Raw genomic sequence first — 18428 nt, 5'->3', positions numbered from 1 at the left:
CACGAGATCCGACGGACAATCAATAATATTTGTTATATTTTTTTTTTACATATTTTATACGCACCAAACCTTCTTAGCTTTATTGTGCATAGTTTAGACAGTTTAAAAAGTGCACTTTTTGTCTTATACGTAGTTGAAATTGGTGTAAAAAATATTAAAATCTCCAATAAGTTTGAAATGAATGAGTATTTTTGCATATAGTCTTCGACAATATTATGTAGATTTGAAACCTACACATATGTTGAGAACATAGTTTGCATGAAAAGTCACAATGAAAAAAGTTATATTAAAAAAAACTAGATTTAAGGGGGTTGCCATAGAAAACGACTTATAAATCGATAACCTTTAGTCCTACAAGCTCAAGTTCTTCGACAAAATTCTTCACTATGAGCATTTATAAAACTTTATCGAAGACACTAACTTTTTACCTCGTCTGTATGATGCAAAAATTATTTTTTTTATTTCAATCATAGAAAGCCATGCCTAATTGCAATTGTTTTCAGATTGTGGGGAATATTTATTCGAACAATTCCTCCAAAGACATCCTGTGAATATATTCAATGGTGAATCAAAATCACGTTTTTGGCGTTTCCAACCACTGTGCAGCGCCATCAATGAGGAAGCAAATTCCAAAAAAGATGGCTTCACACTCCTGGTAATGACCAGAGGTAAGAAAGAAGAGCCAACCGCGATCATCAAGTATTATACGATTACTTGAGCAAAAGTAATGATGCACCAGGGCAGGAAGCAAATATTCTCTCGTTGCAAAAAAGGATCTCCACGCGTCATATCAAGTTACGTGCACTTTTCCATCTTCTGCACATAGTACTCGATTCATCAATCGGAACTTCGAATTTATCTCATCAGTAAACTCTAAATCAAAAAATCGCACATTTTATGTGAATATATTCACATAAAATGTGCGATTTTTTCATTTAGTTTATACTGATGAGATAAATTCGAAGAACAAAACCTCCTTTTTTGCATTTTGCCTCTATTCTGTCGGTTTGTGTAGCACCCTGTTTATACGTACAATAATTGTAGTGAAATTGAAATAATGGGAAACATCTTCAATATTCCAGGATTCAATGTGCAATATTTTGTTTTGAACCCAGTTTGTCAAGAGTTGGAATCCAAATGCCAAAATCTAAAATTACTGACACCAAAGCTAAGAAACTTTATATCTACTTTAATTCATTTAGGCAGTCTGCAAACAAATAATACTGCCCGCGTCGCTCTAACTCGTACGTAACATAAAGACACAGAAAACTTAAATTGCTCCCAACTGCGAATGAAACGAGTGAAACACAAAATCTATTTTGCCTATTACAAGAGAACACAATCGCTTTTCGCAGACTCTTCCAAAACATATAGTGCGCGAGGCGGACCAGTTGATCTCGGTGAAAATTGAACTTGTTCTTACCGAAGTTTCACACATACAGCCACATCACACGAGACAAGTAGTACTAATAACATTTATTCCCTTTGCCGAGGCAGAAAGCTTTCTAGCGAGGGGCAACATGCAACATGACGTCGAATGTGAAATCATCAAAACCAAGATCTTCGTGTATATGGACCTTGATCTGAAGGAAATTCGCCAACACGATTTGGCACCGCGTACTAGCACGGATTATATCAAAAGATTTATGCAAATGTATGGTGGAATCCGCCGAGCAACTTTTTCTCTGGAATTTTTTTATATTCGTTACCTTAAAATTTAAAGATTTTTCCTAGCCCGTTGCTGGTCAGCTTAGTTATAAATAGTTTCTCAATTATTTTTAATTATACTTTTTAATGAATACGTGTATACTTACTTTTGTCAGTGAGAATCTAGTGCCTACTTGTACAAAAGCGTAATCGGGCTTCTTCAAATCAGATCGACAGAACAGAAAGCATAGATCGTAATATCTCATCCATAGTTCCATAGATTTATTAATGTATTTTAGTGTTTTTTGTTGATTTCACTTTTTTCCCACAAGAATTTACTACCAGTTATTGGAAGTTGTTTCGTTTCATTGTTCTTTTGTGTTCAAATAAACAAAAAATCTCCAGCACCTCGGAGCTGGTTTTTTGGTCTTACCGTTTATCAATGTGGAAAAAATATATATAAACAGATCAATTTCGGATCGATAACTTCCGGGCGAATCGTTCCTGCCAAGCTTAATAATTAGGTAAGAGAGGAGGAAACGGAGAGCCGAGCCGAGGTCCATTTTAAGATTGATCGCACGCGACGAACATCGCACGGAAACGGTATTTGGGGCTCAAAACAAATGTCTACTTCTGCACTCGGTTCCGGGTTGTAGCTAGATCCGGTTCCCATCCCGCCACGGTCCGGAATCGAGTGCAAAAAAGGTTCCGTACGGCATATTTTAGTTTTTTTGTTTGTATAACTCTGCTCTGTTAGTGTTAGCATTGATCGAATAGGGTGCTCGAATCAATGCTTAGGGTGATCTCGGTTCGGCTGTCCTTTCGAAAAAAGAGTACGTAGGTACTAGGAAGAAGTTACGCTCCATATTACTAACTAGCTGAGTAGGGTTCGGTGATCCCCGTTCGGAAGCCTGATGCGTTACACATAAAATGGTCAACTTTCTGATAAACTACTATCGTGAATAACTCAACCACAGTCAATTCCTCTATAACAAATTCCCAATCAATTTCCTTTCAGTAGCTTCCATTCTCGTTCTTTAGTTATGCTCGTCTCGCCGGACAAGCTTGATCATATAATTTCCTTTGTTTTGATTTAGTTATAATTTGTACTGAGAGTCTAGAGATTTTTGTTTGATTAATAGCTATCATTGTTTCCATTTCGGTTTTAAAACTATTTGATTTTCTTGATTTGCTCTTTACTAGTCTAGACCAGTAACACTGGCGTTCTGATACTGGTCAGTACACGTTGATTGGCTTGAGATTAGAGTTAATTCTCGCTACTACTGCAATAACGATATAGAAACACAGGACGCTCTCCGTCGCGAGTATGCTCTGATATTTTCCGCTGCTAGAAAATATATTTGAACCTAGAAATTAATTGGTAGAAAAATAGCACTAACTTCTTGAGTTATTATTCCATTTGAGCCTTATGAACTATACACCGCCTGATTTCCCCTCTCTTTCTCAGCAGAGTTGCGCTAGCTATGTACAAGTCGATTCTCAAAAGCGCCACCTCTCGTCAGCCTTATTCATTAGACTTAATTACAGTTTTCCGGCACAGAGCCAAGTACCGGCTGGTAGAAGTGCGCCTAGTTCATCCTTAAACACTAATTCCCCGCCACGAGAATCTTCATCGCATTTTTTTGATTTCGCTTCTACACAAGTGAGGAGTTGATAGAGAGAGACAGAGAGTGGGCTGAATTTTGCATGAGTTGGTTGCTTTTTGCTGCTGCTTTAAAGTTTTCTTTTCTTTTGAATTTCACTTTTACGTCTTCTTGTAGTGGATGCGAGAGTTAAAATGTACAGTTTTTTCTGGCCTCTCCCCCAGCTTGCCGCTATTTGACTACTATTATTTATTATTATACATTTAACTGTTTTGCTACATATATACAGATTCTTTTTTAATACTGATTATTCTTCTACGTACTCCTGTCTGTTTGAGATACAAAAAATTTTCCTACCATCCCTATTATTAAGTAGAGTTTTATTATTACCCAGCGATGTTGCTTTGTTCTACTTCTTTTATCTTCGACGGTAAAGTTTTTTTCCCTCCTAAGTTGGTTTAAAAGAAAATTTTTGCCATAATGAAACATGCTGCCGCCAAAAACAGCTGCACTCGGTACAGTCCGTTAATTTACGGTTGATGATATCTCAACTGCAACTGGTAGGTAATTTAATTACCACTCCTCCAACGTTGCATGGGCTTGACTCGTTTTTTGGACAGCTGTCAAGCCAGTACGCTCCAGCGACGTTATTATCTAGAAACAACGGGATCACACAGAATGAAGGTTGTGTATAACCTCAAACCCACGGTATTGGAGTAACGTATGAGAATAGCGAGATGGTCAACTCAGATTAAAAACCAAATGCAGACAATTTATTTAAAATTAAGTTGGGCGTCAATTTCAGACGTTTAAAACCCCAGGATAGTTCCACTAATGCTAAGTCAATTTGACGGTGCTTCCCGCTCGAACGTACCTCGCAAGTTTTTCCAAAGTTTGCACGAAAACAAAAAATTGTTCCCAAATTCCATAAATACTGGAAAAATCACGTTTTTACGTTACGAAAACAGGACCATTAACAAAAATCATGGCTTTTATACTTATATTAAATTTCCCTTGAGTAACGCCCGCATAACGCTTTCATTTGTGGAAATATTTGTATTTGTTTTGTGAACTTCGGTCACGGCTTCCACCAAGAACTAGTTCACAACTTTATAAACATTATTCGTAAAACCAAATGTTGACTCATGATTTTTTCATAGATATAGGAACATTAGTTCACAAAATCAAAACATTCTGGATATTTTTCGTGTACTATTTCACGAAATTCGAAATTTTATTCATGAATCCATTCATTCCTCGTGAACTAATTCATGATCCCCAATATATTAGTCATGATCCAATAACCGTGCTCGTGAAATGGTTCACAATATCACCAAATATTATTCATGCATTCGTGAACTGGCTCATGATTTCTAATATATTAGTTACGATCCAATATCCGTGCTCGTGAAATAGTTCACGAAATCATGAAATATTATTCATGTATTCGTGAACTAGTTCATGATACCTAGTATAACAGTCACAATTTATCATTCGTTTTTTTGAGAAAGTTCACGAAATCATAAAATATTCATGTATTCGTGAACTGAGGCATGATTCCCAGTACATGGTTTACGATCTATCCAGTATCTATTTGCGTGCTTATGATATTTAGAAGATCCGTAATCATTTACAATTTCACGCAACATGTTAATGAAATTTTTACGTGAACTCTTTCACAAAATTTGGAGTATTATTCATGGAATCATTTTGTTCCATGCACTTTTTCATTAAATACCCAGCTGCTAGCGACCAGTAATAGTTACGTGAACCTCGAACATCGTTATTCATTTGATAAGGTTCATTGTGATGTCCGGACAGAAAACGAAAACTGCACTGAGAGCCCCAAATAGTGTGCGTGATATAGTTTACAGAACCAGATATAGCGAATGAGTCTTATTTTAATGATTCAGTTCATATTGTCAGGTTTTTCCGAGTAAAAAATCCGTTAGTAATTAAAAAAATAATAGATCACGATAAGGCGAAAGGAATTTATGAATACCATGATAAAACTGCTGATATCATGAACATTGGTTACAATACTCTTTGAAAGTAAACTCTAAAATAAAATATCACGATAACATGAGCAGAAATTACGAAAATCGTGACTAAAATCCTGAAATCATGAACAAAAATCACACAACTCGTGACAAAAATATCTAATCGTGACTAATATCCTGAAATCATGAACATATTCATGACTAGAATATCACGATAACATAAACAGAAGTTACAAAAATCGCAACTAAGATACTGAAAGTATGAAAACAAATCACATAACTCATGACAAAAATATTTAAAATCGTGACAAAGTTCCTGAAATCGTGAACAAGAATCACTCTACTCAAGACTAAAATATCACGATAACGTGAATAGAAATTACGAACTAAGATCTTCAAATCATGAACTTTAATCCCGCTTACGTCATGAGAATTCACAAGAATCGCGAATCAGTTCTTGAAATCATGATCAACGTTTGATTGTCGACTGAGTATTTCCAAATCGTGAACTAGAATCACAACAAAAACTAACCATGTCCAGGAAACAACAACAGTAACCCAACCAAACATTCTAATGTAACGCCATGTGTATATCCGGGGCGAACTGGTTTTTAGAAAACAAAAATAGTTTCATGAATACGAGAATTATTATTCATATTTTTATTTTACGTTTTAACGACATTCAATTAGCTAGAGATTACTGGGTAGGGAAAGTTATGAAACTTAGAGCCATAGTACTCAAGTGAGAGCAAGGATGTGAAGTAAACAGATCGGAAAATTAGAAGTGGCAGGGTCATTAGAACAGGCTTAATATCGTACGGGCTTAATCTTTGTCTTCTGATAATGAGGGTCGAGCTTAGGCAGCGTTACTACGAATCAATCGAGTTCACTAGCATGTGTCCTGGTATAGATAGACATATCCATCTTTACCGTGACAACCGGCCGATAGATACGTCTACCTTTATCAGGACACATGTTAGTGAACTCGGGTGATTCGTAGTTATTCTGCCTAAGCTCGACCCTCATTAACAGAAGGCAAAGATTAAGCCCGTACGATATTAAGTCTGTTCTAATGACCCTGCCACTTCTAGTTTTCCGATCTGTTTACTTCACATCCTTGCTCTCACTTGAGTACTATGGCTCTAAGTTTCATAACTTTCCCTACCCAGTAATCTCTAGCTAATTGAATGTCGTTAAAACGTAAAAAAAAGAAAATGTGACTAACCTAGTCGAAATAAAAAAGAAAAAAAATTATTCATAATTTCAGGAACTTGGTCACGGTTTTCGTAAATCATAAAGTTCACGACATCGTGACCATGAATATATGAACGGATTTTTTTTCCGTGTGTAGTAGTGCAAAAATTTTGCGTTAAATTTTTGCATTCAATTAAAACGAACGGGGTTTTTATTACATGAGAATGAAATCACCAAACACTTCTTCAGATTTACACACATGCGATTCTTTCTATACCAATCAACGAAAACTGGAAGCTGAAGGTTGGTGAAATCTGGACGAAGTATCTTACGATAATTCGCGAAGAGCAGCCATGAAGTCTTAACCAGTAGATGTACATCATTGAAGTACATCAGAAACATCAACAGTCCCAGATGCCTTCCTTGGGGGTATTATTGACTTTGAAGTAAATGATGTCACCTGGTAAACTCTATCTTTTGATCTGTGAGCTAGGCATTACCGTCGTCATGCATGGGTACACTGGGCCAGAGCCAGGGCCAGAGGCACCAGTAGCGTGGGCTTCTGGCGGAGTCTCAGTTTTGCGACCCTTTAGCGTTTACTTTGGCTTTCTTTTTCAGTTTGACATTCAAACAATAATTTGTGTACATGGAAATGGCCCATACTTAATTAAATATAAATGGCCATTCCTTCATTTTTGTAAATTCCAGTCACAAATATTGAACGTCAATGATTGAAGTGTTTATTCATGAAATCAATTGACGGAGGGAGCATCTATTCAGAAGATTGTATATTAGGGTGCGAATGGCATGTATGGACAAAAGGTGATAATCGAATTTAATAATTTCAATAGCATTAGCACCATTAGTCTCTATGTTAAATATCAATTCAATCGAGCATGGTTAAGGGGTTGCGCAAAACAGCCAAAGTGCAAAAAATTTCATCCGTGAAAAAATACAAAACGACCTTTAGAATATTCAAAAATCAAATTCGTATTTTTGACGCTAAATGATTAAAAATGTCATGAGAAGTCAACCTGAAATATTTTGCCCTTTATGGAACTTGGAAAATTTTGGAATTAAGCTGAAACTGGGATTTGGAAGAACAGCTTTTCAATTTATTTTTAATTCTCAATGTCTTCGACGTGCATAAAACGACGGATCATGTATCTTCTCGTAAAAGATATTTTGACAAAAGTTCCCTCTCTAATACTTTCAAATTTTAATCAGCAATTTTCAAATAAAATTAAAAAAAACGAATTGACACCAGATTTTGACATTGGAAAATGCGAGAAGTTACGGAAAAGAGTCGCACTGAGAGTGAATTGGTTAAAGGTTACTGGATTAAGAATTTCTTTGGGCTCACTTTACCAACGGACAACCAAGCGATCAGACGGGAAACTTGAATGGTGAAAGGTAGAGAATAGGGTTATGGTACCGGTAATACCGGTACCGAAAATCCCGGGAATACCGACCCATTTTTGGTACCGTAATACCGGTTCTGAACAAAAGCCAGTACCGGTATTTTCGGTACCATACAATATTTTCATGAAAAATATGTGGACTCTCTTGGTGGACCTGTTTGAAAATGACTGCAAGATGACTTAATTATATTAAATATCTTCTAAATAAATCGTTGAGCTAAATCTTTTATGGGGGAATTAGGTGGGGTCATCATCATAATAGTTCTAGAAGTTAAACATTACTAGCTCCCGTTGTACTGAACGGATTGTTTAAATTCCTGTACTATTTTGTCGAAATTAAATTTTAACGAACTTGTACTAAATTTCAAAATATTCACATCTAGCGTAAGAGGGCATAACTTTTTTACCATTGGGTAAAAATCAACCAAATTTTGCACACTTTCTCATTGATGTGTATTGTTTACATGCTGTGAAACTCGAAGTCATGTTTTTCGATTCAACGAAAATGGAGGTGAACCAACGCGAGTCGAGAGAACAAATTCTTTCCAAACACCTGAAATTTCCTGACCTGTCGCACCGGCAGTTGGGAAAAATTCAACCGTCTCCAGAAGTGTTGAAGCGGTTCCAGTAGCGGTTGACGTTGGACCACGTCAAAGCAGCTAGAAGAAAACCAGGACCGGAGAACAAAAAGACGGAGGGAAAGGTGAAGCAGATGATTAAAGCAAATCCCAACGTCTCAAGCCGTGATTTTGCTAAAAAGATCGGCTTGTCGCAGAGCTACGTCCAGAATGCAAAGAAGAGAGCTGGACTACATACATACAAGGTACAGAGCTTCCCAAACCGCGATGAGCGGCAACAATCGACGGCTAAAACTCGGGCACGGAAGCTCTACGAGAAGATGCTGACAAAATATGGCTGCTGTGTGATGGACGACGAAACGTATGTAAAAGCCGATTTTAAGCAAATTCCGGGGTGGGAGTTTTTCACCGGCAAGAGCAAGTTCTATGTGGACGACAAATTTAAGAAGAAGAAAATGTCGAAGTTCGCCTCCAAATATCTCATTTGGCAGGCCATTTGCTCTTGCGGACTGAGGAGTGAACCTTTCGTGACAAAGGGCACAGTAAATGGCGACATCTACAAATCTGAGTGCCTCGAGAAGCGCCTTTTGTCGTTCTTGCAGCAGCACGACGAAGCTCCGCTATTTTGGCCAGATTTGGCATCATGCCACTATTCTAAAAGTGTCCTGGAGTGGTATGAGGCCAATTCTGTCCATTTTGTTCCAAAGGACATGAATCCGCCAAACTGTCCGGAGCTGCACCCAGTGGAGCAGTACTGGGCAATGATGAAGCGGGAACTTCGGAAGAGCAAGAAGACAGTCAAAGACGAGAAGGACAAGTTAAGAAAATGGAAAAAACTGAGAAACTGGTACCGGATGACACTGTAAAGACTTTGATGGAGGGCATCAAGCGAAAATGCGTTCAATTTTACACTCAAGGCTCCATCGATTAACTTTTCTTTTGATTTTTGAAGTAAATATATGTATAAAACTACCCTAAAATTTTGGTTTGATTTTAAACATTATAAGTAAATTGGCATGACATTTTCGGTGTCGCAATAATTTCGTGTTCGCCCTTTACAAAACCCGACATTTGAAAGTATTTTGTAGATCATAGCGATTTGCTTAAAGCTAAAGAAATATTTAATTCATCTAACATGTCTGGGTCCTCCCAGAAAGGCCGTGTGCCAAATATTAAAAAGAAACGAAAAAGGGTAACTTCTCCATCCGAAAATCCAATTGATTGTAGCAACTCATTCGATGTTTTATCCGAATGTGATGCAGAAGTAATTTGTAAATTTCCTCGCATTGTGCGAAGAAACAGCAATCTCCTCCGCCGATAACAGTGATGACGAATTCCGCGCCAACTCGAACAAATGTTGGCAGCTCCCTCTTAGATTTTAATGCAACTTTCTGTACATGAGGACTTTGTCACAAAAAGCCACTTTGCATACTTTGTTTTTCTAAAAATGATCTATACTGTCTTTTGAAAAGGGTCAAACTTTTTTAACATTTTTTTTTTCGAATGGTTATTCTCTAAAAATGACAGATCCTACAAAAAATGTTGTAGGAGTGATATTTACAAAATCAGTTAAATTTTTGATTATAAATATTGAAAAAAATCTTCATCGACTTCTACACTGAAATAAAGTGATTTTAAACATTTTAAGTCGATTTACAAAAAAAACCCATCTTAGATTTGGATGAAATTTTGTGCCAAGATAGAGAATTATGTTTCCTAGCTACCGTCAAAAATTCAAGTTGGGCGCTTTCAAGGAAAAAAAGGTATTTGAAAAAAAAAACTTTTCCTTGGTCTAACTGAATTTTTTACAGTGTATTTTTATCGAAAACTAAACCAATGAAAGTCATAATCACCTCAAAATCCAATTATCCAACTGCTAGTTACCTTATACATGAACTGAACTGGATTCTGGACTTTTGGTTCTTCCCTCAGGACTCTGGATTCTAGGTTCTGGTCTCTGGACTATGGACACTGAAATTAACATTCTGGACTCTTCACTCTCATCGCTGGATGACGGTATTTTGGCGCTGGCCTCGAATTTCTGTACTCTGGTTTCTGGACTCTGAGCTCTGGTCTAAGGATTCTCGTCTCTGGACTCTGAGCTCTAGATTCTGGAATTTGAACTCTGAATGCTGCACTTTTTACGCTGGATTCTGGACTCTGGACTCTCGCCTCGAGATTCTGTGTCATGGACTCTGGGTTCTGGGCTCTTTGCTCTGAAGTCCAAACTCGTGCTTCAGAATTTTGGGTTAAGTAATTCGGACTCTGGATTCTGATCTCAGAGCTCTGGACTCTGGCCAAAGTAATTGCGGTTGAGGACTCTGGGCTCTAGACTCTGAACCCAGGATTCTCGACTTTGTTCTCTGCACTCTGAACACTGGACTCTGCATTCTTAACTCTGTATTCTGAGCTCTCGCCTCGAGATTCTGTGCTATGGACTCTGTACTGTAGACTGTGGTCTCTGAGCTATGGGCTCTGGGTCTTGATTCGGGACTTTGGACTCTGAACTGTGAACTGTGGACTCTAAACTATGGACTATGTACTCTGCACTCGGGACTGTGGATTCTGGACTCCGGAATCTGGGCTCGGGACTCTGGGTTCTGGTCGTTGGGCTATGGAATCTAAACTCTGGAGTATCGAATCTGAACTCTGAGCTCTGGAATCTGGACTGTAAACTCTGGTCTCACTATTTTGAATTACTTTGGGCTCTGGACTCTGTATTATGTGCTGAGGATTCTGGGCTCAGTACTTTGGAATAAGAACTCTAGACTCTGGTTTCTGGTCTCTCGGCTCTGGACTCCAGGTTTTGGACTGTGGCATCTGAACTCTGAACTATGAGCTCCGAACTCTGCGCTCTGGACTCTGACCTCTGCACTCGGAACCCTGGATTCTGGACACTGAGCTCTGTCTTCAGAATTCTGGGTTCTGAACAGTGTAGAAGTTGATGAAGAATTTTTTCAATATTTTTATTCAAAAATTTAACTGATTTTGTGAAAATCACTCGTACAACATTTTTTTGTAGGATTTGCCATTTTTAGACAACAGTCATCCGAAAAAAAAAATTGGTAAAAAAGTTTGACTCTTTTTAAAAGACAGTCTAGATCATTTTTGGGAAAACAAAGTATGCAGAGTGGCTTTTTGTGACAAAATCTTCATGTACAGAAAGTTTCAATAAAATCTGGGAGGGTGCTGCCAACTCTGAATATGATTTACCGCGAAATTCGTCTGATGATCCCCGACTTCGGAGCCTTTCGAACTGAGCTCTCAACGTTCCTTCCGATCGTGAAATTCTCTTTTCAGATTGACCAAAGAAGAGAATATCGAGTTGCAGCGGTGGCTTGATTCACCACTAACGACTTCTCCTGTATCTTACCGAGAAGTTATATAAATTTTATTCTTATGATTTTAAGACAGATAGACCATTTAATGTTGCCTTGAAAGGGCTACCGTAAGGTCAAAGTTTGGGTCCGGTGCGATTGTCACTCAAAATCTTCGCTCACTGGAACAAGGGGTTTTTGAAACAGACAATTCCGTTCTTCAGTAGATCCACGCATGTCAAGCTCGAATCGATTACTACACCATCGATCTCAATTTTGTGAGCGGGCATGTAAACGCGTTAGTTCTTCATGAAAGTCTTGTCACCAGTAACGTCATTTGTTTGCATAGACAAAATATCATAAGCCTGAGCCTATCTAGGCGAACTTTCGAGACGTCTGGCACAGCTGAATATTTCTGCGTCTTGCGGAATATTAGAATACTTCGCGGACTATCTTTGATCCGAAAGAAGATCGGATACGGTCGAACCCAGTTCAATGTGTTTGATTTTAAATGGAAGCGCGGATCTTTGGCGATGAATCTTTTTTGACATCCATTTTGGGATCATTTGAGTCCATTCAGGAGTACTATTATATACGGTTGAGTACCAATATTTATGGTCTTCCTGAAATTTAAAATCGGACACACCTCAAAAGTATTGATACCTCGAAAAAGTCCCCATGCAAAATTTGAGCGCAATAGAAAAATAATATCATTAAGCGTCGAGATCTGCTCGATACTGTCTTTGTGATGAAAGGAGATGGGGCTTGGGTTTGGAAATGCAGTTTTTATTTTTTTTTGTATGCCAAATGTTTTAGAAATAAGTAAAGTGCCGAACTCTGATTTTAATTCGAAAAAAAACATGTTTTTTGATTTTTATTTAAAAATCTCAGTTTGAAGATTAAAAGTCTTTTGTCAAAACATTTTTTTTATGAGAAGATACAAGATCCGTTGTTTCACGCAGTTCTTAGACATTAGAAAATTAATTAAAAGCAGTTTTTGCAACCCCAGTATCAACTCAAATCCAAAATTTTCCACCAAATTTCCGTGTGGCAGTAGATCTCGGCGTTTCATTACATCCTAAGTCATTTAGCATAAAAAAAATTGCGACATGAGAGCAGAATTCAAAATTTTACCGTATCGCAGATGCCAGGGGTTTGAGCACGACACAAAAAATGACATTTGGATTCCAAATGTACGATCTGTAGTGATAATTTGCACACAAAGGACACTTGTCCGGTGAAAGACACCACAAAAGATTTCGAATGTTCCAATTGTAGCGAAAACTAAAAACCGAATTTCTGGGTATGTCCGATTCGAGAAAACAAATATAAGCTCTCGTTCAAAGAAAACAAGAACAACTAACGAAAAATTCAGGCTCACTTCAAGAAAACCAGTTTAAACGTAAATTAGCACGCCTCTCAATAGAATTACAACTTTTCTGCCTATACAAGCATCTTCTATCTCCGTCACAGCATCCTACAATGGTGCGTCGTCTTGTGCTGTAGTGACAGGTAACAAGACTAAAAGAACGATCACTACGACGCTTCCAATTTCGTTCCCACACAACGCTTTTTTGCTACAACTGCTGGCTAGCTGGCATTTACGGAAGAAAAAATGAATTTCTTGCAACAATCAACGCTTCAATTGATGACTGAAATGCTAAATTCTACCTCCATGTTTGAAGCTTTCCAAACTGGGTGGGATGTGCCAACAAAATTATAATAAATTTTAAGTTTAATAATATCTTTAAATAATCATTTAAATGTATTACATTGGATCCGTATTTTGGTGGAGTTCAGCCGAATCGCTGTGAAATCTACAATATAAAATTTTGTGTTGTTAACCCCACTAAAACCTGTTCAATACATTCCCACCTTTCACACAAATATGTTACCTGCTGGCTGAAATCATGATATAACATGATATTTTAGTTGAAAGTTGGAAATTTCAGGGAAATGAGTAAAAACTATTTTGCATGTGTGGTGTAATTCAATTAAAAAATTATCTCACATTTTGGAGTTTTCAAAAAAATAAAAATTATTAGCATTACATTACAGTAGTACTTAGCCGTAGAATTGAAATTTGGTCCTGTATTAACTTGAAACTAAACTTATGAACTAAAAAACTTATTCCGCCAAAAGGCGGTGTTGCGCAGCTGCCGGAAAAAAATGCGCCTTCGAAGTACCTGTGACTTTAAAGTTTATGCGTTTATTTGGTACTAGTTTTCTCAATTTTCCACCGATTTCAACTAAACTACTTGCAAATGATCGGGAAATTATTCGAGATTCTTTAACTATACTTGTTGGTCAGGTCAGAGAACCGGTTCTGGCTTTCCAAAAAATGCCGTGTGGTCTGTCAGAGGACCATGTGAGCCATATTCAATAGTTATACAACTTCTAGCTCGAAGCGTGTCTTAGCATAACCTGGGTATACATAAAAGTAATAAATGTCAACCTCCTAAATGAATTTGGAGATATATTAACTAGTTTTGGGAAAACTAGAAATGATTCCTGCTTTGGCGGTTAAGAGTGTAAAACATTCATCGTATTTGAGGGACTCATCCAGGACAGATTTGTAGTGACCAGTTGCATCGTCGCACTAGCCCCGTGTCTTCTACACTAAGAATCGGCTGCAAAACCTGTTGAATAAGAAGGTCAAGTTCCAAAACGGAATGATAGTATCAAAGCTTTGTTTTGCTTTTAGATATGGTTCCAGGAGGTACTGTAAAGGACACAACCCCGAGCACCATATCAAACTTCACAGTTATTCGTATAGAATACATGATAGTACTGTAGTATTCTTTAGAAATTTTTTGGGACTTCGTGAGACCGACTCCATAGAATATTGTGAAGAAATATATTGGAAAAGCGCAACTCATATCAAAGATTTGCACCTAAATATTATAGTAATGTCATGTCAATTTACACCAACTCGATGATGAGCAATTTAAATTATCCGAACATTTGCGGAAACTTTTCACCCGGGCCCAGGAATTGCGGGATCGGTTTGTGTGAATAATACAGCCATGTGCCACCTTTTAATTAAGCCAACGCGACGATGAATGAACATTGCGACCGAAACTTTGTTAAAATCAAACATTAGATTTAAGAGTAACTCTAAGTTTGTTATTCATCGATTTGATCGCATTGATCGATTCGGCGGAGGAATCACAATAGCGATCAATCGCAGAACCAGACGTTGCGTCTTGCCGTCTGTTGACACCAAGGTGATCGAGAGTTTGGGTACCGAAGTTGAAGCCTACCGTCCCCGCAATGAACGAATCATATGGAAAGATTAGCCGCTGCATTGTTGAGATTTGATTTGGCTACATTATGTTTCCCGTTCTCACCGATAAACCGTAAACATTTGAGCTGAGTGTCAATTGCAGCATGCCGACAGGTGCAATCAGCCCAATTCCATCAACGACGTCAAGCTGTTTTCTACCGAACTTGCATGTTAAAGCAGCGACCTCTCCCGGTCAGGAAAAGCCAAGGAGGGTATATGTCCTCCCGATTACAAGCGGACGCCACCACCATCGCCGCTCATCTTTCTACCGCTCAACCATCAGGATATTACTTGCTGGAACATCTTAGTGTCTACTACCAGAACGTGAGAGGACTATGCACCAAAATTGACGGGTTGTTCATCGCTGTTTGAGACGCCGAATATGATGTTATTGTTCTAACCGAAACGTGGCTGAATGATCAATTTACTTCAGTTATTCGGCTCAAAGTACAAGGCTTACCGTAACGATCGCGATCCAGACAGTACAGGGAAAAAACCCGGTGGCGGTGTGCTTATCGGAGTGGCCAACCGGCTGTCGTCCAAACATAAAACTAATAGAACCCATCTCGAATAACTATGGGTAGACATTCGCGATACTAATATTTGTCAATTGCTGCCATCGATTTTTTTTGTGTGTTCTATGTCAATCAATAAAAACTCTTTGTATTTAAATTACACAAAAATTGAAAAGCGCGGTTCCGGTGGTAATACCGCGTGGTAAACTCTTATTTCCCGCGGTGAAAATCATTTTACCACAAAGCACAATTCCTGCGCGGTTGCGGTAATTACAAATACCGCGACGAATATTAGCTAGAGTGACCAAGTCGGGTTCCAGATATTGATAAAACGAAGTCAAAACGGCTAACTATGACTTATTTTGCTGTTTTTAAATCTTTGGAATCTGGACATTAATTAATCTGAATGTCTGGACGACACATACGAAATTGTGGTATTTTCATTATTTTCAATCGTTGTAAATGATGGGAGCAGTCACTTTCCAAACTAACTATATCAATGGTACAGTTTACCCCTATTATGAAAATTCATTAAAACGAAAACTCAACTTATCCGAGCAATCAGAGCAATGTATTAGCACTTTTTATCCTCACCGTAAAATCCTTTTTGCACAGAGCGGCAAACTAAAGATCAAAGGCTAGCGTTCCATCTTGCAACCCATTCTAGTTCATTTCCGACAGTTTCCCAAATCCCCTAAATACCTGTGTGATCCCGTCGCATCAACGGATAGGAACTGAACGAATGCAAAGCAGAAAAAAAATATCTAGCTATCACCCACTCCCAGCCAACAGGCTGCATTCACTATCGGTCATTGAATTTCGCTCTGATGCCACGCGACCGTGACAGTTCCAACCCCGGCACCACCGTCACTGGTACCGCCCACCGTTTCCATCCCACCGGAGGACGACAATTCTCGTGAGGCACATTCCACTTCCGCCGCCGCCGGTATCGCTATGGCTCGACGGGCGGCACCACCTGCGGGTGTCGTCTTACCTCCATCGCCGCCGCCCGGCACGATACGCCGCACTCACTCGATGTTCATGATTTTTTTGAACGCCTTCCGGAACTCCGGATTGAAGATGGTGTAGATGACCGGATTGACGAAGCTGTTCATGTAGCCGAGCCAGGTGGTCAGGATGAAGGCCGTCACGCCCGGTTGGCAGGTCATGTCCAGCTTGGTGCACATCGCGTCCATGATGTTGCACGTGAAGAACGGCACCCAGCATATTAAAAAAACGCCTGCGGATGAAAGGGAGAGAGACAGAGAGAAAGAATGGGGGTTAGTTGAAGTTGGAAAGAGTGAAAAACCACATTTTTGTCGTTTAGTTAGATACCGGACGGTACTATCGGACAGACTGCAAAGGACCTGTTGATGATGGCTTGGCAAGGATGAAAACAAATACGAAATAATCGACGACAGATGTGTCCGGATGCCATCCGAGGTTTGTATTTTTACTGGTTAACAAAGAGGATTGGATTCAGTAGGAAAAGAACATTCGATATGGCTTTTGTTTGCGCGATAAATGTGAAGCCTTTATAGGACATAGGGTGATGAACTCACTAATTCGGTAATTTCTTGTCTTACAATCAATGGAATGCGTAAAAATTGACATCAACCGCTTTGCTTCGTTGTTAAGAACCAATATAATAACACAAATGCGTTGAAAACAGTAAAATTCTCGTGTTTGAGCACAATGAAAACTCGAATCGAGTGCCCCTATTGTTGCGCTACCATTTGACTAAATGCGTTGAACAAAGATGGCAGACACTGCTCTAACCAACGGCTTCAAATGGGTAGGGTGATAATAGAAACATGGCGCAAATAGGCTCATCACCCTATAATTGTGAACAATTGACAATTGATAGATTTAACTATCCACATCGTGATTAATAAAAGCAAATTTTTTTAGGGGGATTTTTATCATTTTGTTTACGCATGTACTGTATAAATTTAATTACTGTCCTGGGTAGAGTTCAGAATCAATCTCAAAAGATAATACGTTGATTTATTCGTTATTGCATATTATGAAGCATGAATTTAAAAAAAATCTCCTTCATGTTCATAATTTTCTTCTTCAATGTTCAAAATGGAGAAAATATTCTAATTTAATTACGCTTCATAGTTTCAAGGATGGTCCCAAAAGCTCGTCGGAGCCAACCAAAACCATAAACCAGGCAATAAATACCTCCCGTTGGGAAATGATCCCAAAAAAGGGCTGCCCAAAAACTTTTAGACTTTTAAAACAACAAAATCCCAGAACAATTTACTTTCGCAGCCCGTTCAGGCCACCGCACGTATAATAAACTGGAAAACACTCCAACGCAACAGAACACCGCAAAAAAAGAACAAAAAAACAAACGAAAAATAAAACAACAGCGTTAAGCCGCAAGCTTGTTGACGCCAGCCGCTTGACATCCGTTCAATCCGGTCCACCCCTCTCTCCCCACTCGAAACCAAGCGAGCCTGAAAAAGTAACAAGCGACGAACCTGTTCCAAAATTCCCACCAGCAAACACACACTCCCACTCTGCATTGCAGAGTCAGTACTACACGTGGAATTTGATTAGCGCTATAACCGCGTCCCCGCTGGCCTAGGGGATGGAGCAGAATCGGCTGACCCACCGTCGCGTTGCTCGCATCACCACCTGGTGCTGCTTTCAGACCAACATTCGCCGGGGATTTTCGGCTGCTCTTTTCGCGGGGTGAAATGTATGCTAGGGCTTTACGCTCATCCACTTCTGCTAGCGGGTAACACGAAACGTGTGGCCGTTTGACTGCCTACCTAATGGGGTTGGTTCCACACGAGCCATGGATTGTGGACTGAATGATGATGCCGAGTAGAAACAAAACAAAAAAAAAACAAGC

General features: G+C 38.8%; 1 protein-coding gene across 1 annotated transcript in view; it reads right to left on the bottom strand.

Annotated features, from left to right (window-relative positions):
* Positions 1–1902: 1902 nt before the first annotated feature.
* LOC131684822 (dopamine D2-like receptor) overlaps positions 1903–18428 on the bottom strand; it is a gene marked incomplete at its 5' end in the record, with an annotated part of 151611 nt that continues 135085 nt past the window's right edge. Inside the window, one exon of the mRNA XM_058968012.1 lies at positions 1903–16802. Within this exon, the coding sequence (XP_058823995.1) occupies positions 16591–16802 (212 nt within the window). The remainder of the gene's footprint in view (positions 16803–18428) is intronic.

This window comes from Topomyia yanbarensis, chromosome 2, assembly GCF_030247195.1.
Source record: "Topomyia yanbarensis strain Yona2022 chromosome 2, ASM3024719v1, whole genome shotgun sequence".
In the NCBI taxonomy this organism is placed as follows: domain Eukaryota; kingdom Metazoa; phylum Arthropoda; class Insecta; order Diptera; family Culicidae; genus Topomyia; species Topomyia yanbarensis.
The sequence above is the reverse complement of the archived record's forward strand: the minus strand, read 5'-3'. Positions and strand labels throughout refer to the sequence as shown.